We start from the raw sequence: 24,759 nt of genomic DNA, 5'->3' as shown, positions 1-24,759 counted from the left end.
GCTGGGTATAATGATTAATTTTTAAGTGAATCGAGTGCTGTCGTATTATAATATGAAATATCGATTTAAGTTATAAATTTTGCTTCCTCTTGAAATCTATTTTCCTCCAAGGCTCCACGTCGGATCATGTTATTGCTCTTCTGGGACTATTGGTGGTGTCATTTGACTCCAAGGCCATTCCTTGGAATCGTTGGCAATCTAAACAGTATTATAAAACTTACCTTATCACGGGAACCGGTATATCTCGAGGGAGAGAGAGAGAGAGAGAGTTTGTCTCTTCTAGAGGTACATTCGAGTTGCACATAGTGGTTGTAGTTAGTTAGGAAGAAAATCTATGTTTAAGGCCTGATATAAGGTGAAGTGAATATTTCGGATTAGAAAAACACAACACTCCTAAGATAAGTGAATATAGGGCTTTAATAGGAATGATTTGATAGCTATTAATTGGAATCCACAGTGTGTGTCGAATGAAAGAGTTGTATGTTGATTGATGGAGACATTGTATCCTACTTTAGTGCTATCGATAACTTTTTTTGTTACTAAGAACATGAATTTGGGTTAGTTATTGGAATCATATTTCGGTCTACTAAATACGTCTCTAGGTGATATTTCCAAATTAACAGAGACAATTCTGTTTAGATACCTCAAGTACAAAAACGAAATACTTATATATGGTCCGGCTTATCTAAATACTTAAATTTTCTCCTCAGCTCAGTATATGATTGAAAATGTACCACCTTGAAATAAGGATGATTGGTCGACGTAAAGCCTTGCATCATAAGGCTTCATTTTTATCGTTCATGGGATCAAGTCTCTATGTTTATTACTGTAATATTTATAAGTAATAATACAGGTTCAATACAGTGCTAGACACTGTTGTATCTGGCGACATCAAAGAAAAAGGTATACATCATATGTCTTAACTCTTTCACATATAAGGGACACCGGTGTCCCAAGGATTTTTTGATGTCACAACGTGTCAAAAAGGATAATATTCTGCGATATCCTTCGAAAAGAATTTTATCATTTTTCATCAAAAATTATCAACATACGTCCAAATAAAGTGTGTGGTGAAGTCATATCCTTAAAAAGTTCAGTGGTTTAGTTTTGTGCCAAAGGGTTAATGTGAAAAGGTTAATGGCCAACAACATTGAAGTTACATTATTAAAGCTATAGGAGAATGGGTCTTTTCATGATATTATGCACTCCACAACAATGATCAATGAAGAATATTGTCCTCTGAGGCATCAATATTTGCTACTTCCCAAAATTAATATACAACCTCGATAGCAAGGAAGTATGTATATAACGAATTTGAATTTGAAAAAGCAATCGCACTACCCTTTCGCATTTTCTACCGCTAAGCAAAACCAAAAGTCTTAACCTCCAATGATTTTATATTTCCCAACAGATAATATTACTTTCTCGAAACTTTTTTACAAAAATGATATATTGACAATCACATTTTCGTTTCTCCCCATTATATATACATATATGACAACTTTTAAAATCTTCTCCCTTCTTTTTAATAAGCGTAAGCGTCTATATGCTGAATATTAGGTGGTATTAACTACAATCACTTCGGCTCCTTAAAAGCATGAAAACATATGCTAGGAAAAATATGAATGGTCATACATTTACTGCCAATTCAATGGGTGTAATCGATTTTAAATTGAACACCTTAAATGTCATAAACAAATGGATTGATCGTATGGAGGAAAAAAGAAAATCCGAATCTCCGAAGAATGATTACAATAAAATCACAATATGAAAAGTAATAAATAAATCTAAAAATAATTCGATACCATTAAATTACGCGCATATAAAAAATGGTCACAAATAAAAATTGTAAATCTTTAAGAAAAACACCGCTCAATGGAATGACTTATAAATGACGGACTGAGTAACTACTAGCTGGATGGTTGTTGGTTCGTTGGCGCTACTAGGGTGTGTGTGTGTATTAGAAAAACTAGTAGCTAAAGTAGAAAAATCAAAATATAGAAGTGCTGCAAACACCCATGAACAACAACTAAAAAACAAAAAAAAAAAAAAAAAAACAAAATCTAAAAATGAAATGAGATCAATATCATGTTACATTCTTGTGTTTTTTTACTCTTACGATTTTTGCTATACTCTGTAAAAGATTAAAAACTATAAAATGACAAAGACTGCAACTTGCAACATACAAATAAATAAATAAAAGCAACTGACAACAGAAACACACACACACGTAACACAGCATAGAAATAGCAAGTGCAACGCACAAGTAGTCACTTCTCGTATTATATCACTACTTGAAATGTCCAATAACAATAACTACAACTCTCATAGTAATAAGATATGTTGCATGATGTGCTTTTTCTTACTGTTGCTGCTGCAACAAGAACTCATTTTCCAATATGTGCTGGTGTCATTGTGTTTTTGTTTTTGCTCGTCTCTACTCTGCTGGTGTATTTCAACTCCCTGGAGTCTCATTTGTGCGGTCTTATGATCGTTTGCAGTTAATGGTGTGTGAGTAACTGCATGATCATTTGGAATAAACACAAACTCTTTATTTTATGCCTGATTGTTTTGGTCAGTGCCAGATAGGACCTGTCCAGCTAAGGGACTCGTGCTACAAATTAAAGTGGGGATTTTAATTTTACTGCGGGTATACATCAATCTTGTTGATTTTACTTTAAGAGCGTTGCTTAGCACATAAGTGATCGTCGGATCATATTGCATTCATACAGAATAGCTTCGTGGTATGTCACACAATTTCATTTGGATTACAGCATTATACCCAAACAGTATCTGCGTAATTGAGTTGAACTAGAACTGAACTAGAATTGAACTAGAACTGAACTAGAACTGAACTAGAACTGAACTAGAACTGAACTAGAACTGAACTAGAACTGAACTAGAACTGAACTAGAACTGAACTAGAACTGAACTAGAACTGAACTAGAACTGAACTAGAACTGAACTAGAAATGTACTAGAACTGATCTAGAACTATACTAGAATTTAACTGGAACTGAACGATATCTACCACATATCTACATAAGTGCAGGCCCCCATAAAATCAGACGATTGGTCTTCACATTAATACATGTGATCATTTTTAAATCCCTAAAGAATACGATTTATTTAAAACAAAATAAAAACGCCGAAGATCAAAAAAACACAAAGCTGTAAATCGACACTTTAGTTTAAAGCGGCGTCTATAAGCAGCCTTGCCGGAGTTTAAAAATTTTTTTTCTCTAGCTGTCTTCTAAAGAAGCAAATAAAAAGAACTGTTTCGATCTTTAACCAGATGTTTAAAATGAGAAACGACGACGATATATTAAATGGCATTAAATAAGAAGGTGTGTGTTAAACTAGTGCTGGCGATGTTCGATTTTTTCTGTTAAATTTTGTACAATTGATGTTTTGCACACACAATTGCATACGCAGCATAAAACATGTAACAACAACGCGTTTAACTTGGCCAACATGTTGTAATCGTACAACATTGTCTGACGTCAATTTCAAAGTTTGTTTGGAGTACTCATATAGTACGCAATTTAAATCGATTTTTTTTTTTTTTTTGCTTTTTTGGTTGCCAGCAGTTTTGTGCTCGGTGTTTTTTGTTATTTGTATCGAACATACGAAAATGCGTTGAAGTGGCCGCTAAAAAACATTTAAGAATCTGAATTTTAGAAATACATATAAGAAAAACAATCTTCTTCATCAGCATTTGGAGCAGGCAGATACTATAGCTACAACTATAGTGTGTACAACTGCTGAACAACTTCAGTGGCAGCAGGAGCAGCTACAAGTAGTTTTCAAAGCAATAAATAATCGATCTCTTGGCACTTTGCCACCGTACTCGTTGTATCAGCTTATAACAGCAAATAAGTTTAAGTTTTGTTTTTTTTTTTTTTCTACTGTTGCTGTCTTTAAGTGATCATGATCACCAAAAGTTTATGTAGGAAAGTTGTCTTAAGAGTTTGTGAGAGAAGAAAATATTGAACAACAAGTATTTAAACAGAATGTTAAGGAGTGTATTTTGAAGTAATAATATATTTGGGTAATTTAGAGAAGTACGAACAGCAGCCTCAAGACTCTGATCAAGTACTTGGAATACTAGTGAATAATTTCAGCTGAATTTTTAATATAAAGAGATTGTAGTAAGGATTCTCAACTAGATTTCATCTGTAATAGAATCGAGTTGAGGATCCTCTTTGACATCGAGAATCCTGACCACAAACAGCAGCCTCAAACCTCTGGTCAAGTACTTGGATGGATAGTTTACTAGTGAATTATTTAAAGAACAAAAACGTCAGCCTCAAGACTCTGATCAAGTACTTGGATGGATAGTTATCCATCCTAAATCGTGACCACAAACAGCAGCCTCAAACCTCTGGTCAAGTACTTGGATGGATAGTTATCCATACTAGTGAATAATTTAAAGAACAAAAATACCAGCCTCAAGACTCTGAACAAGTACTTGGATAAATAGTTATCCATACTACTGAATAAAGTCAGCTGGATTTTCAATATAAATAGATTTTGTGAGAATTCTCAACTAGATTCCATCTGTAATAGAATCGAGTTGATGATCCTTTTTTACATCGAGAATCCTGACCACAAACTGCAGCCTCAAAACTCTGATCAAGTACTTGAATGGATAGTTATCCATACTACAGAATACTGTCAGCTGGATTTTTAATATAAAGAGTTTATTTTGAGGATCCTCAACTAGATTCCATCTGTAATATAATCGAGTTAACGATCATCCTTGACATCGAAAATCCTGACCACGAACAGCGGCTTCAAGACTCTGATTAAGTACATAGATGGATGAATACTACCAAATCAGATCAGCTGGATTTTTAATATAAAAAGATTATTATGAGGATCCTCAGCTAGATTTCACCTGTAACAAGCGCTTCTTCGATAGCGTCAAATACTTCAATACAGATGCTGAAAAGTTTTTGAAGCAAATTAGAACATAATAATTTTCTGTGATCTACAGTTATCTATAAGTTTGATCATATAGATCTAGATCGGAAATATTATCAGAATAAATTTTTTACTTAAATAAAACACAAGTTCACGACATTAGAATACTGCATCCTTTTAAACTACTGCCTGCATTTAAAAAGAACAAAACTAGGTGTATGTATGTAGTATGTTTTGCTGTTTAGGTTGCTTCTGTGACCAAAAAAAAACGATCGATGATCGTGCGATAAGGTAATTGGACTATTATGTCAAAAAGTATTTGGCATATAAGAAATATGGGCTGACATGTGACATTTCGGCAAACATTTTTTATTTTTATGTTTTGTTGTAGTTATTGTCATTTTACGCTAAAGAGAGAATACTTTTAAGAATGAGTAAATGTGTTTTTGTTTTTGGAGTTTTTGCATAAAAGAACAGAAGTTTAAGAACAACTGGGCGTTTAAATAAGTGTAAGTAATATACTATTTTAAATAAATGTTATACAGATAAACAATGTATGATATTTTTTAAATTAGTTTTTAATTAATATTCCACGCCCTTTCAAAACCATCTACATAAATATAAATTTAAATTTTTTCCATATTTTTTTTTTTGCTTTCAAAATTTTCTTGTTGAATGAGAATGAACTTTTGGAAGACATGCAGCATTTTTTTTCTTAGTGGCAGGCAGGTAAATTGCATAAAAATGCAACCTTTATTAACTGCACGCCATTTTGATGTCACATTTTTCGGTCTCTTCATCTTGCAACACACTCTCACATGGACTCGCACAACACATATCATCATCATCATCATCGTCGTTGTCGTCGTCTTGTTTTTGTTGGCGTCATCGTCATTATGATTGGTTAATGGGTTTGTTGAATGTTTTTCGTAAACATTGTACAAACTCTCGTAACCCTCTTAGTGCTCGTATTACAACTTAATACCTTTTGGTTCTATGTCTGTTCCAGAATTAAAATAAATATTAAATAAAAAACCATATAGCATAGGTATATATTGTCTTCCTCATTGTTTTTTTAAGTATTTAACTTTTTGTTCTTTTCATTTGTTTTAGTTTTTTTTTGAGCTTAAAATGAGACGCATAAATTATGTTTCCACTTTTCAACAACGTGTTGAAAAGTCTTTAAAAGTCATTGCTTAGGTAATCATAAATTAAAAGTGGTCTTTGGTTTCAAGGTATGTGTAACAAGCTATTCGTTTATAAGACAGGCTTTTTCTCCCTGGGCCACCTTTATTTTGCACCCATTTTTGTATTATTTTCCCTTTGAAAACGATGATGGCGTGTTTCTTTTACATTTAGTGTCAAAAAACAATTCATCTTTTTCAATTCGGTTTGGTTTTCATTCATTCACTCAGTTAGTCTTGATCATGACACACATGATGTATATTAACAACTTTGTTTATTCCTTTAGGTTTTCATTAAGTTTAATGATTGCTATTTATTTTGCGTGAAAAGGAATGTTTGTTGGAAAGAGTTTACGAAATTGTGACATTACATTTTAAAATTAATCCTGATTAATGTCTGTACATACCTCATCAATCTTCCAAAGCTTAAAAATTGTCTTTGACTAAATTATTTGTTTAATTTTCTCACCTATAAAAGTAGTTGTAAATGAAGCAGTTGAACCTCTTACTAGGTTTTACTGGATAAGCAGGACAACGGTAACAATGGGGCGAATCTCAAATCTAATGAATATCTCCTTAGTTAGCTGGAATCATAGTGCGAAATAAATCATTATCGATTTATTCATTTATCCCAACAGTATATTCGATAAAAGATATAGACATCAGTCGACTTAGTACTTGTAAAAGATAACTAAAGTTATCTGAGGTTTTCAAAAAATTTATTTCAACATACAGATGGATATGGCTTAATCGTAATCGATTACAAATGGCATGTACATGGATTGAGCACTTTGCTCAAGTACTTCAGCTATCTAATCTCTGACCATTGCTACCCCGTTGCCTCACTTCCGAGATGTAGAAACATCACTTCCGTTTATAACCACGTAGATGGGATGTCCTCTGTTGATATGGTAACAGCACGTAACCGGCAGACCAAAGTACGAATCCATCAAATAAGCCAAGACTTTGTTTTTACTCACAGGGACACACTGTGATAATTCTGATATGAACAAATTTTACTCTGAACATATCCGGACAAGGAAGGAAAATTCAATGGTATCATTTGTATATGATACTTTTTATCCATCATCAGACAACCCAGCAAGAGAAAAACATACGACGCATATATTATAGGTATACGCTTACCCCATATACACTTAATACCAACTCATTTCCAAAGCTAAGTCCCACAGTCACTCCTTTGTGGGGTATCTGTTGTTTCGGCAACAGCACCGAACTTATCCAGAAATATTGACTTTACCTTACATCAGTCTTTTACCCGCAACTCACTCTTTCCGCGAATTTGGGTGTTAACCGCAGCCACTGCGTGAATCCCGAAGGAACCTCAACCAACTGACCAGCCAGGACATAGTCCTGTGGGCAACTGGCCACCTGTAGTACCAGATTATGTGGTTCTCTGGTTAGACCTATTTCCAATTTATGCTAGGACTAAGCATGTAGACTAGAGGAATTGTTAGCACCTATCTAACCCTGGATTGTAATACACCAAAGATAGGATCTGTCAACAAGGATAATATGCCCGGGAGGACTTTTAAATGAGGATATCAAATGTATCTTTATAAAAATGGCATTCGAAGGTTCTTTCGAATTTTTCTCTATTTTTATTTTAACAAAAGTTTGAGAACATGCGACTTCCTCAGCTGTTTAGAAAAGCTTGAGTTTGTGCATTAGCTATATTTGTTAAGAACAACTTGAGTCTGAAATATTATGACTTTATAGCTCAGAAACAGCGATATTTATGTATATTTGTTTAGAACTGTTTTAGATCTAGAAATACATTTTTCGTTTTCGAACAGCTTGAGCAATAACTGTCTCTGTTTAGAACAATTTGACAACGAGCGATATATGCCTCTGTTTATATATAATAGCTTGAGCAATAGATATCTCAGTGAGATATTTTTTCCAGAACAGCTTGTGCTCAAGCGATAACGGCCTCTATTAAGAACATTTCTAGCTTATTCAACTGCTTTCTCTATTACAAATATTTTGTGTTCAATGTATGCAATAGTTTACTCTATAGAAATCAAGCGATATGTATACGGCTCTGTTTAGATTGTCAAAGTTAAACAAGATCCTTCCGTCAATGCGCATACTAACAAACCTAACCTACATACCTGCATATGTATAAACAACTAAAAGAAAATATATTTTTTTATAAAAATTATTTCGATTCTTTATAAAAGACAAAAAAAATTGTGTATAAAAAATAAAAGAACTGTCACAGTAACTGTGACAAACTGTCAAATAAATATAAAATTACAACTAATGACAAAATACTTTGAAATGCAAATGTGGTTAAGACATGCAAAATAAAAAAAATTGTATATAAAACCCCAAAATAATAAAAACCATACAAAAAAATTTTCATACATACATTTGTTACCTAATATGCTTAAAACATGAACCAATATACACAAAATTACAACGCATTATTCAAAAATTTGCAAAAAAAACATAAAAGTTTAATTTTTATAGAGGTAAACTTTAAATGAACAATCAAGTGCAAGAGTACAAAAAAAAACAAGAAACAAACGAGTGAGTGAATAAAAACCGAAAGAATGTGAATGAGTGACTGATGTGAACGTAGGCCATGTACATTTTGAAGCGTGTACGTGTGGATACCGAAACGTATGTACACAATTCCTAAAGCGGTAGCAGTTTCAATTGTCAAAATCTTTGTCAATTATAATAATTTGACATTTGACAGAACACACACAGTGGGAAAAAAACATACTTGTACTTGCACACTGTTGCATTAACGCATTGTAATTCAAATACATCAGAGTAGTATGCATGTATATAAATCGATCATTTAAGGCCTTGATTGTCAGTAAAATTTAAATTTTTTTTCATATATATTAAGGCGCTACTTTAGATTGTGGGTCAAATAGAATAAGTTAAAGACTATATAAAACATTTGTAACAACTTTAAAAAGTATGTTCTCAATATTCCTCAATTTCATTATATTTCTAATGAATTAGTTAAACCTAATCTAAAAAATTTTTAAAGTTTGCACTCCCAAGCAGAGGTTTGACTCATTACAACAGTGTAGTAATCGAATCGGTTATAGCAAATTTTAAATTCTCTATTGCCTATTCAAAAATTGCCCCACAACATATAACAACTCTTTATAGGTAAGAAATATCTTTGCATATTTTACAAAAATAAAAAAGAAAAAACACATAAACGCATACGTATCCATACGTCTTTTCTTAATTGAAAGATGTCAATTGTCGGTACGTTTATTTTACATTCAATATGCGTTTTCATAGTTTTTGTTTGCCGTTTATTTTAAATTTGGTGCGTTGCATAAGAGTTTAAATTTGGTTGGTCTTTTGCAAACCTACGGCTATCTGTGACATTTATCACTACAAGCCAAAGACATCAGATGCAACATATAGCAGAAAAAAAACAGTACCATTGCGTGGTTTAATTGAATTTTATTGTTACGTAGAGAATGACTACTGCATATGCTACGGAAAAGGCAATTGATAAAACAATAACATTCGAAAATCTAATGTAGAGTAATACTTAAGTAAGTGAAGTTATGTAGAAATGTAACAGATACATTTGAAAGTCAAAAAATACTTTATGTGTAATTTTGAGATCGTTTTTGAGAGCGATCCTATATATAACCTCAACCGATAGCTAAAAGCAGCTTGAGCTATAGCTGATTCATCTAAAAGATATCGGGTCCCAGCGATTGCTGTCCCTGTCTTGAACAGCTGGTATTCGAATGATAACTATTTCTATTTAAAACTGCATAGCGTCGAGCAAAGCAGAGATACAAGCCGATGCAAAATGATCGGCGGCGCAACCATTTTAGGTCGACGGCAGCGGCTTATTATAGAAAATATTGACAACGGCTAAATTGTCGTATCAATTTAACATTTTTTGCAGAAATTTACCTTATAAGCGTTTATTGTATTAATAAATCTTTGTATAATAGTCTGTTAAATAGAAATCTATCTCTAATCAGCCGCTGCTGATTTGAGCCGTTTAGGCTTATATCTTTGGAGCAAAGTCTCTCTCTCTCTCTCTTTAGAACAGCTTATGCTCGAGCAACTGTATCTATTTAGAACTCTTTGATTTCGACCGATAGATGTCTCTGTTTCAAACAGCTTGAGCTTGATTGAAAACTATATATGTTTCAAGGGGGTTATAACTGTCTTGGTGTAAAATGGCTTGAACTGGTAATGGTTAGAAATAATTAAACTCAAACAATTACCTTTTTCTTAAGAACAGATTCAATTTGTTCAATGATTGTTTTAGGAAAAGCATGAGCTCGTGCTTAGAGATTGCTCTCTCTCTCTCTCTCTCTGATTAGAACAGGTTAAACTCTAACAGTAACTGTATCGATGGATAGGCGTTAAAACTACATGACCTAGAATAAAATTTATATCACTTTAGAACAGCTTATGTTCAAAAAAGTGTCTCTATTTAGAAGTGTTTGAGCTCGACCGATAGCTGTCTCTGTTTAAAACAGCTTGAGCTTAATTGACATATATGTTTCAAATAGGTTATAACTAATTAGAAACGATTGAAGTCAAACAATAACCTTCGTCTTAAGAACAGATTGAATTTGTTCAATAATTGTTTTGGGAACAGCATGAGTTTATGCTCTCTCTCTCTCTCTCTCTCTCTGATTAGAACAGCTTGAACTCTAACATTAACTGTATCGATGGATAGCTGTCTCTGTTTAAAACAACTTGATCGACAACAACATTCTCTGTATCAAATAGGTCGTATTCGTGCGATAACTGTCTCGGTTTAGAATAGCTTGAACTTGAGCGGGTACTTGTCTCTGTTTAAAAACGATTGAAATCGAACAATTACCTTTTTTTTAAAACATGTTCAATATGTTCAATAACTAATTGTCTGTGTTTAGAATATCTTAAACTCGAATGATTAAAGTTTTTTTTAGGAACAGCATTAGTTCGTTCAGCTGTTTGTTTTTAGTACAGCTTGTGTTCAAATGATTGCGCTCTCTCTCTCTCTTTTAAGAACAGCTTGAAATCTAACAACAACTGTGTCTATTTAGGACAGAGCAACAAGAGCTCTATCGTGAATAAAGTGAACTCTAACTATAGCTATCTCCATTCCGAATAGTTTAGGTTCATGCGATTGTTGTGTCTGTTTCGAACAACTTCAACTATAGCGATAACTGTCTCTGACTGTTATGATTACTGTTTCTGTTTGTGGAGGCTTAAGTTTGAGCTCTACCGATAGCTGACGCTCTGTATCTGTTTACAACAGAACATCAAGAGCTCGAATGTGAATAGAGTGAACTATAGCAATACTTCAGAACCGTTCAGAACTCATTTTGAGTTCGATGATTGCTGTCTCTGTTTTATACAACTTAAACTCTAGTGATTACTGTCTCAATTTATTAAAGCTTAGGTTTGCGCTTTAGCGAGGGCTAACTTTCTTTAAATCCTCCTGACCTCAAGCTAGAGCCTATAGCTGTCTAATGTTAGGACAACAAATAACCATCGCTACTTAAAACACATTAAACTCGACTTCAACATCGAGCTAAAATAATCAAAATTCACTAAATTTTTTAAGAAATAAAAACTTAAAACATTTTCTTATTTTACTTGACTGCTCTAGCACTTCCTTTAACACGCATTTATTTTCCTAAATCCTTGTAATCTTTAAACATTAGTCTTCCAATGGTCTTAGCAAATCACCCAAAATAAATTTTTCCCCAAAACAGCAGCAAAAAACAAAACGAAAAACAAAATACTACGTCAGTGATAAATGTATGAATATTGCGAAAGAGACTGCTAAATGCAACAAATGCATTCCAAGCTGAAAAACCCACCAAAGAAATACAAAAAATAAAAAAAAAAAACAAATAAATGATACACATATGAAAGGCGCCATGTAAAATAAAAGTGGTTAAAATTGGTGTGCAATAAATGTGAAAAGTTTACGTTCTTTTGCTCCCGTTTTTGCGGGAATATTTCTTAAAAAAATAAAACAAAAATCTTAAAACCAATTTAACATAATGACTATGAAATGAAAGCCAGCTGCAGTAGCAACAACAACAGCATATTCTAATATTTCCATATACATGCTTATGTATGTGTTATAAATGGCATCATGGGATGCAAGCAGGAAGAGGCTAAAATTATTGAGGATGAAAAACACCGTCTTATTTTCGCACAAACATTTTCTCCTTCTCAAACAAAAAGGAATTTTCTTTAGTTTTGCTGTTATGAAGGACATTCCAAGGACGCTTATAGATGCGTTACTTAACTTTATTTTTGTTTGCCTGCTGTGTGCTGATGATTATTTGAACATGTCTTACTCGTATTCCTAGAAATTGTCTTGAAGGAAAATTTTTTGAAGATTTATAACACAACCTTAGGGGTTTTGACTATATGCACGCACTCAAACAGGCTGCAAACTTCAAACCCCACAACTCGGTCCCGCCACCAGACAAACGTCAAAGCTTTGGCATATGAAAATGACTATAGTACAGCTGCTTATGGCATTTGGCTTTTTTCTTCTTATTTTTCCATTTTTCTTCTTGTTTTTTGGTGTTTTAGTAAAAGGCACCATAAATGGATTCTTGCGGAATACTAATAAAGTTTTCTTCAACAAATATCCTGTATACAAAGCAAAAACTACGTACATATTAGTATAACACAAAAAGGATGAATAAGAAAAAACACAAACTTAAGTCCCCTTGTTTAGTATGACTTTATGGACGTCTAATATATCTATGTATACACATACATACTAAGATTATGCCACATGCACTAACAACACTTGCTTGCTGCAGCAGCATCAATAGTAAAACTAAATCATTTTGTTGCTGTTGTTGGTGTTTATGCCTTTCGAAAAACTAGGGGAGTTGTTTTGAACATTTGTGCGTTGCATTAAGATTAAACTCCTACTAGTATAAAAAATATTTTTTTAGTTTTACTAAAAAACTATAGTTATGTTATGAGCAGTATTAGTTAGTCGAGTAGTTTTACATAGTTCAGTCCTAGTTAAGCTCAAGTACATTTCTAGCTAATTTCTAGTTCAGTTCTAGTTCAGTTCTAGTTCAGTTCTAGTTTAGTTCTTGTTTAGTTCTTGTTCAGTTCTAGTTCAGTTCTAGTTCAGTTCTAGTTCAGTTCTAGTTCAGTTCTAGTTCAGTTCTAGTTCAGTTCTAGTTCAGTTCTAGTTCAGTTCTAGTTCAGTTCTAGTTCAGTTCTAGTTCAGTTCTAGTTCAGTTCTAGTTCAGTTCTAGTTCAGTTCTAGTTCAGTTCTAGTTCAGTTCTAGTTCAGTTCTAGTTCAGTTCTAGTTCAGTTCTAGTTCAGTTCTAGCTACACAGAAGCAGCTAACATTCGACTAAACAGAGGAAGTTATCGATCAAGCTTAAGACAGCTATCGTCCAAGTTGTTTTTAACAGAAACGGTTGAAGATCATGGTGTTCTCAAGCTAAATATGAAGGGTTAAAGCTAATGTAAAAAGAAAATACTATTTTTGTATGTATTTGTGTTCAATCTTTTCTTAACAATGAATGCTTAAGGATAAGCTGCACTAACGTTTTAAAAGCTTTTTAACGTGTCGTACATTAGAGCTTATGATCTTATAAACTCAAAAAGAATACCACTCAAGCTCAGGATTTTTGAATGACTTTATATAAAGGATAAGCTATCACTCCAGATGATCTAAGTCGAGCTAAAGAATGTAAAGAATAAAAGCTATTTCTCGAAACTCTTCTTACCGATGCTTTAGCTCAAGCTGCTATAACGTTGTAAAATCTCTCTAACGTGTCGTATACGAACTTTCACAAAAATAATATAATTTTCTTTTAAACTTTTATTTTTTTAATTTTCCAACAAATAAAGATGGTGGCAAGCACATACAACAGCAACAAACTGAAAATGAAGAAAGAAAAGTCATTTCTGGTAGTTCAACTGCCTTTAGAAATAAACGTCCTTCGTTATGCAGTAAACATTTCGCATTTTCTACAAAAATTTTGTGTTCCCCCAACTTGATTAAGCATGTTTTATATAAAACTGATGCAGGATTCTAAAAAGCTGATGGTGATGCGCTGCCTGCGTCGTGTGTTGTATGACCTGTTTGTCCTCTGGTAAAGAATCAAAATGAAAAAATAAAAAGATGAAATATTTTCTATATTTATTTTTTTTGTATTTCAGCCCCATGGCTGGGTTATTTTCTTCTAGTAATTTCTTGTTGTTTTTATACTCCGATTTTTTTCCCAGTGCAATTTTCTTTCTCATGCACGAAAAAACAACATTTTGTATGCGTTGCCATTATGGCGCTGAAAAAGTACACACACACTCGCACACTTATACACATTACTATGGCATTTATTCACCATATTTCTACATTCAATCTTATGCAGTTAGTAAAGTAAGAAAAACTGTTTTGGTGCTGTTTACTAAATGACAGGATCTTTTTTTCGTTTAGTTTTTTGTTGTTTTTGCTGTGCTTTAAAACATCCTCATTGAAACGTCGCCTGGGCGTCATTTAGCTTAGCACAACTGACGCCGTTATCCTTTTGTCCTTTTATTTTCTACTGCACTTTTAACCCCCTCCTCCTGCATTGAAAATGGAAAATTTCGGCAATATTTCATTTTATTTTAAATTTTGCCGCTTCATTTGACATCAAATTGTAATGCGTTTTCTTAGACGTGAATGTTTTATATACACAGACACATTAAGTCCTAAACACATACATACATGTTGGAACATTTTTTCTGTGTGAAAATTACTGTCAAAGATAAGGAAATATGGTACTTTTTTGAGGTAATTTCTTTAGTAAGAAAATCCCTCTATACTATAAAGGACAACTGTTTTGATATTGGCGTAATTTTATGGTTACAGCTATGGTAATTTTCTGTCAAAGTCTGCCAATTGCGAATTTTCAAGAAACTATTAATAGAAATTTGTTTGAAATTTTGTCTATCGAAACTAGAACTTATTTGTAATACCTGGTACCTTTTGCCACTATATTTTCTGATGCCATAATTCCCATTTCTTTTATCTACATTTTTGGTTGTTGAAAATTTTTTTTTAACTCTATTGCAATCATAATTTTCCTCCAGTCGTAACAGTGTTGTTATTCATTCCTTGCCGTTATTGTAGTTGTATTTGCTAACATTCCTTAACTTCAGTTATGTGTTTTTTGTCCTCCTTCGCATTCTTAATGAGAGGGACTTTGGCTGCAGCAGTTTGTAGTCGTTCATATTCATTCATATTTTCTTAGAGACTTTTTGTTTCATTTTTTTTTTGCAAAATACTTTGTTTACGTTAAGTTGGGAAAAATTTTCAACATTGATAAATAGTTTTGTTTTTTTCCTCTTTTATCTTTTTGTATAAATGTATGATGCTGTTGTTTTTTTAGAAATTGGTATAATGTTTCTCGTTTTGGTGCTTTGTGGCATAAAATTAGTAAATATGTAGCAGTCAGTGTAGAAAAAAATGCAGAAAAATTTCTTACAAGGATTTGTTAGTTCTTATAGCAAAACAACCTTGAATGCCTTTGAAAAGTATAAATTTTTAAAGTATTTGAAATAAAACATTAAAACTAAAACTATTTTAAAACTATAAAATTAGTCTAGTCCATAGTCCAGTCTATAGTCTAGTCTATAGTCTAGTCTATAGTCTAGTCTATAGTCTAGTCTTCAATCTAGTCTACAGTCTAGTCTATAGTCTAGTATATAATCTAGTCTATAGTCTAGTCTATAGTCTAGTCTATAGTCTAGTCTATAGTCTAGTCTATAGTCTAGTCAATAGTCTAGTCTATAGTCTAGTCTATAGTCTAGTCTACAGCTATGGTAATTTTCTGTCAAAGTCTGCCAATTGCGAATTTTCAAGAAACTATTAATAGAAATTTGTTTGAAATTTTGTCTATCGAAACTAGAACTTATTTGTAATACCTGGTACCTTTTGCCACTATATTTTCTGATGCCATAATTCCCATTTCTTTTATCTACATTTTTGGTTGTTGAAAATTTTTTTTTAACTCTATTGCAATCATAATTTTCCTCCAGTCGTAACAGTGTTGTTATTCATTCCTTGCCGTTATTGTAGTTGTATTTGCTAACATTCCTTAACTTCAGTTATGTGTTTTTTGTCCTCCTTCGCATTCTTAATGAGAGGGACTTTGGCTGCAGCAGTTTGTAGTCGTTCATATTCATTCATATTTTCTTAGAGACTTTTTGTTTCATTTTTTTTTTGCAAAATACTTTGTTTACGTTAAGTTGGGAAAATTTTCAACATTGATAAATAGTTTTGTTTTTTTCCTCTTTTATCTTTTTGTATAAATGTATGATGCTGTTGTTTTTTTAGAAATTGGTATAATGTTTCTCGTTTTGGTGCTTTGTGGCATAAAATTAGTAAATATGTAGCAGTCAGTGTAGAAAAAAATGCAGAAAAATTTCTTACAAGGATTTGTTAGTTCTTATAGCAAAACAACCTTGAATGCCTTTGAAAAGTATAAATTTTTAAAGTATTTGAAATAAAACATTAAAACTAAAACTATTTTAAAACTATAAAATTAGTCTAGTCCATAGTCCAGTCTATAGTCTAGTCTATAGTCTAGTCTATAGTCTAGTCTATAGTCTAGTCTTCAATCTAGTCTACAGTCTAGTCTATAGTCTAGTATATAATCTAGTCTATAGTCTAGTCTATAGTCTAGTCTATAGTCTAGTCTATAGTCTAGTCTATAGTCTAGTCAATAGTCTAGTCTATAGTCTAGTCTATAGTCTAGTCTATAGTCTATTCTATAATCTAGTCTATAGTCTAGTCTATAGTCTAGTCTATAGTCTAGTCTATAGTCTAGTCTATAATCTAGTCTATAGTCTAGTCTAGTCTACAGTCTAGTCTATAGTCTAGTCTATAGTCTAGTCTATAGTCTAGTCTATAGTCTAGTCTATAGTCTAGTCTATAGTCTAGTCTATAGTCTAGTCTATAGTCTAGTCTATAGTCTAGTCTATAGTCTAGTCTATAGTCTAGTCTATAGTCTAGTCTATAGTCTAGTCTATAGTCTAGTCTATAGTCTAGTCTATAGTCTAGTCTATAGTCTAGTCTATAGTCTAGTCTATAGTCTAGTCTATAGTCTAGTCTATAGTCTAGTCTATAGTCTAGTCTATAGTCTAGTCTATAGTCTAGTCTATAGTCTAGTCTATAGTCTAGTCTATAGTCTAGTCTATAGTCTAGTCTATAGTCTAGTCTATAGTCTAGTCTATAGTCTAGTCTATAGTCTAGTCTATAGTCTAGTCTATAGTCTAGTCTATAGTCTAGTCTATAGTCTAGTCTATAGTCTAGTCTATAGTCTAGTCTATAGTCTAGTCTATAGTCTAGTCTATAGTCTAGTCTATAGTCTAGTCTATAGTCTAGTCTATAGTCTAGTCTATAGTCTAGTCTATAGTCTAGTCTATAGTCTAGTCTATAGTCTAGTCTATAGTCTAGTCTATAGTCTAGTCTATAGTCTAGTCTATAGTCTAGTCTATAGTTTAGTCTATAGTCTAGTCTATAGTCTAGTCTATAGTCTAGTCTATAGTCTAGTCTATAGTCTAGTCTATAGTCTAGTCTATAGTCTAGTCTATAGTCTAGTCTATAGTCTAGTCTATAGTCTAGTCTATAGTCTAGTCTATAGTCTAGTCTATAGTCTAGTCTATAGTCTAGTCTATAGTCTAGTCTATAGTCTAGTTTATAATCTATAGTCTAGTCTATAGTCTAGTCTATAGTCTAGTATATAGTCTAGTCTATAGTCTACTATATATATTCCAGGTAAGCCAGAAACCTGAAGCTTATTGTCCGTTGTGTAAGTACACGTTGAGGTCTCTTAGTAGACCGGATATACAAAATAATATACTTAAACTTTCCATGATCGAACCAAATTCAACTACTAATCTTAAAGTTATAAATTACTACATAAGTAATACTTATTAAGAAATTGGAAAATTACCTAATATTTTCAATTATTTCTATAGTCAAATCTATTATTTTTCTAGTGCTTTCTAATGAGCATATACATATCTATGCGCATATTTATGTAAATTTTAAAAATGCTCAAATTAATAAAATTTGTTTATTTATCACCAACACCAATATCCTTGTCATCATCATCATAAAGTCACATAATATTCGTATCTTACATACATATAAATAGAGTATGCATTGTAGATGTGCAAAAAAAAATGCTGATAAAAGGCCCATTTAAAAAAGTGTAGTATTTCGATGTCAAAACAAGTCAATTTACGTCAAACAACATATTGTTTGTAACCGTAATGTAATATGTAGTAGTACACCTTTTCTGGCCCTTACTGCACGTTCCTTTCTTTCACTGTCCTAAAACAACAATTGGGCAACAATAGCAAGAAGAATAAAAACTAATGTTATTTGCTGCATCAGCATATCAGCATGGTTGGGCTAAAAGTATGTGCAAAGAAAGAAGTAAAAGGATATCAACGACTACTGTGAGTGGAAACTACAACTACATGTATAGATATCCGAGGGTGGTAATAAGTAAAAAAAATTTCATAGTCTATAGTCTAAATTATAATTCAGTCTATAGTCTCAATTACATTCTAGTCTATAGTCTAGTCTACAGTCTAGTCTATAGTCTAGTCTATAGTCTAGTCTATAGTCTAGTCTATAGTCTAGTCTATAGTCTAGTCTATAGTCTAGTCTATAGTCTAGTCTATAGTCTAGTCTATAGTCTAGTCTATAGTCTAGTCTATAGTCTAGTCTATAGTCTAGTCTATAGTCTAGTCTACAGTCTAGTCTATAGTCTAGTCTATAGTCTAGTCTATAGTCTAGTCTATAGTCTAGTCTATAGTCTAGTCTATAGTCTAGTCTATAGTCTAGTCTATAGTCTAGTCTATAGTCTAGTCTATAGTCTAGTCTATAGTCTAGTCTATAGTCTAGTCTATAGTCTAGTCTATAGTCTAGTCTATAGTCTAGTCTATAGTCTAGTCTATAGTCTAGTCTATAGTCTAGTCTATAGTCTAGTCTATAGTCTAGTCTATAGTCTAGTCTATAGTCTAGTCTATAGTCTAGTCTATAGTCTAGTCTATAGTCTAGTCTATAGTCTAGTCTATAGTCTAGTCTATAGTCTAGTCTATAGTCTAGTCTATAGTCTAGTCTATAGTCTAGTCTATAGTCTAGTCTATAGTCTAGCCTATAGTCTAGTCTATAGTCTAGTCTATAGTCTAGTCTATAGTCTAGTCTATAGTCTAATCTATAGTCTAGTCTATAGTCTAGTCTATAGTCTAGTCTATAATCTAGTCTATAGTCTAGTCTATAGTCCAGTCTATAGTCTAGTCTATAGTCCAGTCTATAGTCTAGTCTATAGTCTGATCTATAGTCTAGTCTGGTTCATAGTCTAGGGTAGTCCATAGTCTGTCTATTCCATAGTCTAGTCTCTTGTCTAGCCTTAAGTCTTGTCTAAAGTCTAGTCTAAAGTTAGGTCTATTAGGAATAGTCGGACATACCCTCGTTTTAAAACAAATAATGTTTACTACCTCTTGCAAACACCATTGATGTTACTCCTGTTGCTAAACTATTACATTCGAAACACACATACTCGCCCACACATTTATTGATACCTATACATGTGTACGTATTCATGGAAGGCTTTCAAGGCATGTTTTCATTTGGTTTCTTTTAAGTTTCTGTTGTTAAATGTAGTCGCATTTTTTATTAAAAATAATATATAAAAAGATAGACAGCAAACTTACATTCAACACAAAAAATATAATACATACACTGATTATGAACTACAAAGTTACATACATACACATGTGTATATGTGTGAGAATATTGTATATGTGTGTATTGGATTGTGACAGTGCAAATGTTTTCCGACTTGTAGGCGTCGTCTTCATCACCATTATTTGCCATCATCAAATGGAAAAAAAATTACACATACAATCAGACAAACATGCCAGGCCTGCACATTTATACACACACATATATACTGACATTCATTGACATGCATACAATAGGTACACACATACGTATACTTTATTTTATACACACATACTTAAATAATATTCCACATACAACCGACAACATCCGCTTACATACATATGTATATGCACATAATCGAAGTGCGACCATTTTGAAAAACAAGTAAATTTATACTTTTTTTATAGTCGCATTGAGCACGTTGCATGCCGCATGCGGCATGTTATTGCAAACAATAAAAATAACGCAAAATTGTTGATAGAAAAAAGAAGATGAGGAAAAACAGAAAAATAACATTACAAAATTTAGGAGAGTGTCGAAGAACAAAAAATAGTGAACAACACATTTGTTGGGAAAAACAACATAATATTTTTTTTTAGTTTTTAGAAAGAGAATGTAAGCGAATGATCAATATATGTTATAGATATGCAAAATATAATTGTTCGCTATTTCTAATGGCAATGTTTTTTACTCCTCTGCTTAGAGTTCTATAAAGTCTTTTAGACAAAAATTACTTTGGTTAAAACGATATTGTACATCCATCCGCCTGCAGTTTTTATTATAAAGGATTAAATAATTAACTTATACTAAAATCTCTGAAACTAAACTAATTGCTAAATATTTCATTTTTTACAGATATTGGACTCCACAAACTCCCACACACTGGTAAGTATACTTTAGTTTTCTTGGTCAATTCTTAAATCAAGGTATTTTTCTTAGTTATCCTTCCTCCTCTCTATGAAAACTTAGAAAAATTGTGTGACATGTTAAAAGCAATGAAGGCCATCAACGGCAATTTCTTGTTATTTTTTGTATGCTTCTCACAAAACAATAAAGAATTTTTGCATTTTTGTTTTCTTTCTTTCTTTTATAAATTTTAAAATGAGTATCGTCTGTATGTACGTATGCGTTTGAAAGCATCAAACTGATTTGATATCTTGTTTTTCTACGTACTTTTATTCAATGTAATGCAATTTCCGTCATCAATTTTAAAAACCGAAAACAAAATAACACAACATGGGCGTGGTTCGTTTATTGTAGATTTTTAATACCCAAATAGAATAACAAGTCAGAAATTATAGTCGGTCTAATCTTACCATATAATACCTTACACCTGTTACACAAATAAAGTGTTATTTTCATAGTAAAGCATTTAAGTTGAATTGTACCTTGCCTCAGATATACTTAAGCCATTAATTGTTGAATAAATTGTGTATATTGAAGTCAAATTTTGAAGGATATCAAACCTCTAGCTTCTCACGTTTTGTCCCTGAAATAATAGAAGATCATGTACAAAATTTCATTAAATTATCTTCTGTAGTTTGATTACAAGGTTTATATGGACGGACGGACAGACGGTCATACGGATGGACGGACATAGCTAAATCGACATCGACTAAAGTGGTGTAAGGTATAAAAAGTAAAAAACTAATGCAAGGATAAAATGCGTTTGTCACATTGTATGTAACAGATTAGAAAGTTAGTTAAACTTCTGCAGAAGTGATCATGATCACTCAAGAGCAAGATTTTCTTTAGAACTTGCAAAAGATTTACTCTAAACTACTAACTACTAACTAAGCAAGATTTTCCATAAATAGCTGCTCTAGATTAGAGCAGCAGTTTTTATAGAAAACTGGTGTAAACTAGAGCAAAATTTTCTGAAGAAAACTCCTCTAGAGTAGAACAAGATTTCCTACAGAAAACTGCTATAAACTAAAGCAAGATTTACTATAGAATATTGCTCTAGAAAGTTTTTATATAGAATAAAAAACAAGATTTTCTGTGAAAAACTGATCCAGAATGGACTAAGATCAAGATTTTCTACAGAAAATATTTTCTATAAAAAACTACTCTAGACTAGAACAAGGCAACTATTCTAAACTAGAGGCAGATTATCTATAGAAAACGGCTTTAAACTAAAGACAGATTTTCTATAGGAAACGGCTTTAAACTACAGACTGATTTTCTATAGAACACAACTCTAGTCTAATGTTTTTATAGAATTTTCTTTATAAAATTACTCTGAACTTGCGTATGACTTTTGGTTCTTGATTAGCGCAAGACTGCTCTAGTCTAAAGAAAATTTTCTATAGAAAAATACTTTGGAACACGACAAAGTTTTCTGTAGAAATCTGTTACGTACTAGAGTTTTTATAGAAAACTGCAATTAATCAGAGAAAGATTTGCATTAGATTTTACTATTGATTTTCAGATCTTATTTTCTGTTCAGAACTTAGGAATTTTACAAGATTATCTATAGAAAATAAGTGAGTACTAAGTTCGTCATTGCTGTATTAAATATAAATTTAAAATTTCAAAAGAAATATAAAACTGGACAAAATGGCGTCAAAGACTTGAAATGTTAAGAAAAACTCCCTACGCAATAATGTCGTTAAAAACAAGAAGGTTTTTTATGAATTATACAAACACTAGGATATAAACTTAACAAATGACATGCATACTATATATGAGAAATCTAACACACACACACTTAAGACATATAATTGTATGTGTATTGTAATGATAACAGGATATATTTTGCGTTTTAATGTTGCCATTATTGTAATATATTTATTTATACAGTGTTTAGATTGCGCCCTCCATTTATACAATAATAACAATGACTACGATGACGACCTACCCTAATGCATTTTAGCTTGTTGCCATAATGGCTGACAACAGTTTTGCCTTCATTTTTATGCTTATTTTTTTCTAACTTTTTGTGCTCATTTTCGTCTTGAAATACTTACAAAAACAGGGAACATAATAAAACTCTTTAAATAAATGAAACCATACAAAAAAAAAACACATTAAAAAAAGTGAAAGACCATGTTTGTACGACATTCACAATACACAAAGCAACAGCAACTATGGAAAAATCTGCTTAGTACAAAAACAATACAATACAGAGCAGTACAACAACATAACCTACGACAACAAATTTTAGTTTAACCAAGGGTAGGTTTTCTTTAGCCATACAATAACCATCATACCACCACCATTAGGCCACCTACGCCATCATACAAAAACAACGTGATGGTGATCCACAGGGAACTTTTGCCTTCTTTTCTATTCCATTCAGTTCTTATTCAAGGATTTCTTTGTTCGCTTGTGTTTATAAATATTTTGTTCTTTAATAGAAAACGAGTACGTTCTACCCTTCATTTAAACTTATTACGTGCACACACAAGTATCGGGAATACAGGGAGAGTATGTATTTTCTTTTGGTGTCTATGCCTGCGTGAGTTTGTAAGGATACACTTGTGTGCGTTTGTGTGTGCTCTGTGGGGTTAGAGCATTAAAATGTTATATTAACTGTTTGTGTGATTGTGATTTAGTTGAATGTTGTGTCTTAAATAAAATATAAAACACGTACGTAACAGTTGTGTTTAGAAAAGTGCTCTAAATGGAAAAGACTTTCTTAAAAAAGTGCTCTATACTGGAGGAACATTTTCTACAGTAAACTGCTCTAGACTAGATAGAGATTTTCATCTAGACTAAGATCATCTACAGAAAATAGTCTAGATTTTCTATTAAAATTTTCTTTTTGACTCAAATAAGATTTTGTTTTAATAAACTTATGTAAGTTACTATTGCCTTCTCCATCACTGTACTATCATTTGTACGTGCGTATTAATACATTTAAGTCTACACACAACGACAGACAAAAGTATTTATTCCAACTACCAACTACGTAATGTCATAATGCCCTCGTTTTTATATATTTTCGAATTGACTTGCTTTATAAAATTATCATACCTCATCATCATAGCCTTTTGTTCTTCTAGACTCCTTTATATTTTTCAGTTTTCTTTCTATCAATTTCTTCAAAAAAGAAAAGTCCTTATACTCCCCTACTACCTTCAGTTAAATGTTCCCTAATATTTATATAATTTTTTGCTTGCATCAAAGACAACGACTGACAGTCAGGACAGTGCGTTTTGTTATATTTCAAATGCATTTTTTTCTTTTGTTGCCACATCGTCAATGACTTTGTACGACTTTCAAATGACTTATACTTGTTGTTTTTATTGTTGTTGTTCTATTGCATTTGTTTAGCTATTTGTTGGTGCGTTTTATAAAAACGGTTTTTGTGTGAACTTTTGTTTTGGGTGATGTAAAGTTTGTAATTTTGAATTTGCTTTTTGCTGACTTCTACGACTATAGAGTAGACTATAGACAGGAGCATAGACTAGACTATAGAATAAAATATAGACTAGATTATAGATTAGACTATAGACTATAGACTAGATTATAGAATAGCCTATACACTATACAATAGACTATATAATAGACTAAAATATAGACTAGACTGAAGACTAGAATAAAGAGTACACTATAGACTAGACTATAGAATAGACTATAGACAAGACTGTAAACTAATCTATAGACTAGACTATAGACTAGGCTATAGAGCAGACTGTAAACTAGTCTATAGACTAGACTATAGATTAGATTATAAACTAGACTATAGACTAGACTATAGACTAGACTATAGACTAGACTTTAGACTATAGACTAGACTATAGACTAGACTATAGACTAGACTATAGACTAGACTACAGACTAGACTATAGAGTAGACTAAATACTAGACTATAGACTAGACTATAGACTAGACTATAGACTAGACTATAGACTAGACTACAGACTAGACTATAGAGTAGACTAAATACTAGACTATAGA

At 32.2% G+C, this 24,759-nt stretch overlaps 1 protein-coding gene across 2 annotated transcripts in view; it reads left to right on the top strand.

Annotated features, from left to right (window-relative positions):
• LOC124419097 overlaps nucleotides 1-24,759 on the top strand; it is a 361,713-nt gene that overhangs the window by 293,499 nt on the left and 43,455 nt on the right. For both annotated transcript variants that reach the window (XM_046947430.1, XM_046947432.1), the window contains one exon: nucleotides 20,710-20,739. In XM_046947430.1, coding sequence (XP_046803386.1) covers nucleotides 20,710-20,739 — 30 coding nt within the window. The remainder of the gene's footprint in view (nucleotides 1-20,709; nucleotides 20,740-24,759) is intronic.

Source organism: Lucilia cuprina, chromosome 3 (genome assembly GCF_022045245.1).
Source record: "Lucilia cuprina isolate Lc7/37 chromosome 3, ASM2204524v1, whole genome shotgun sequence".
NCBI lineage: Eukaryota > Metazoa > Arthropoda > Insecta > Diptera > Calliphoridae > Lucilia > Lucilia cuprina.
The sequence above is the reverse complement of the archived record's forward strand: the minus strand, read 5'-3'. Positions and strand labels throughout refer to the sequence as shown.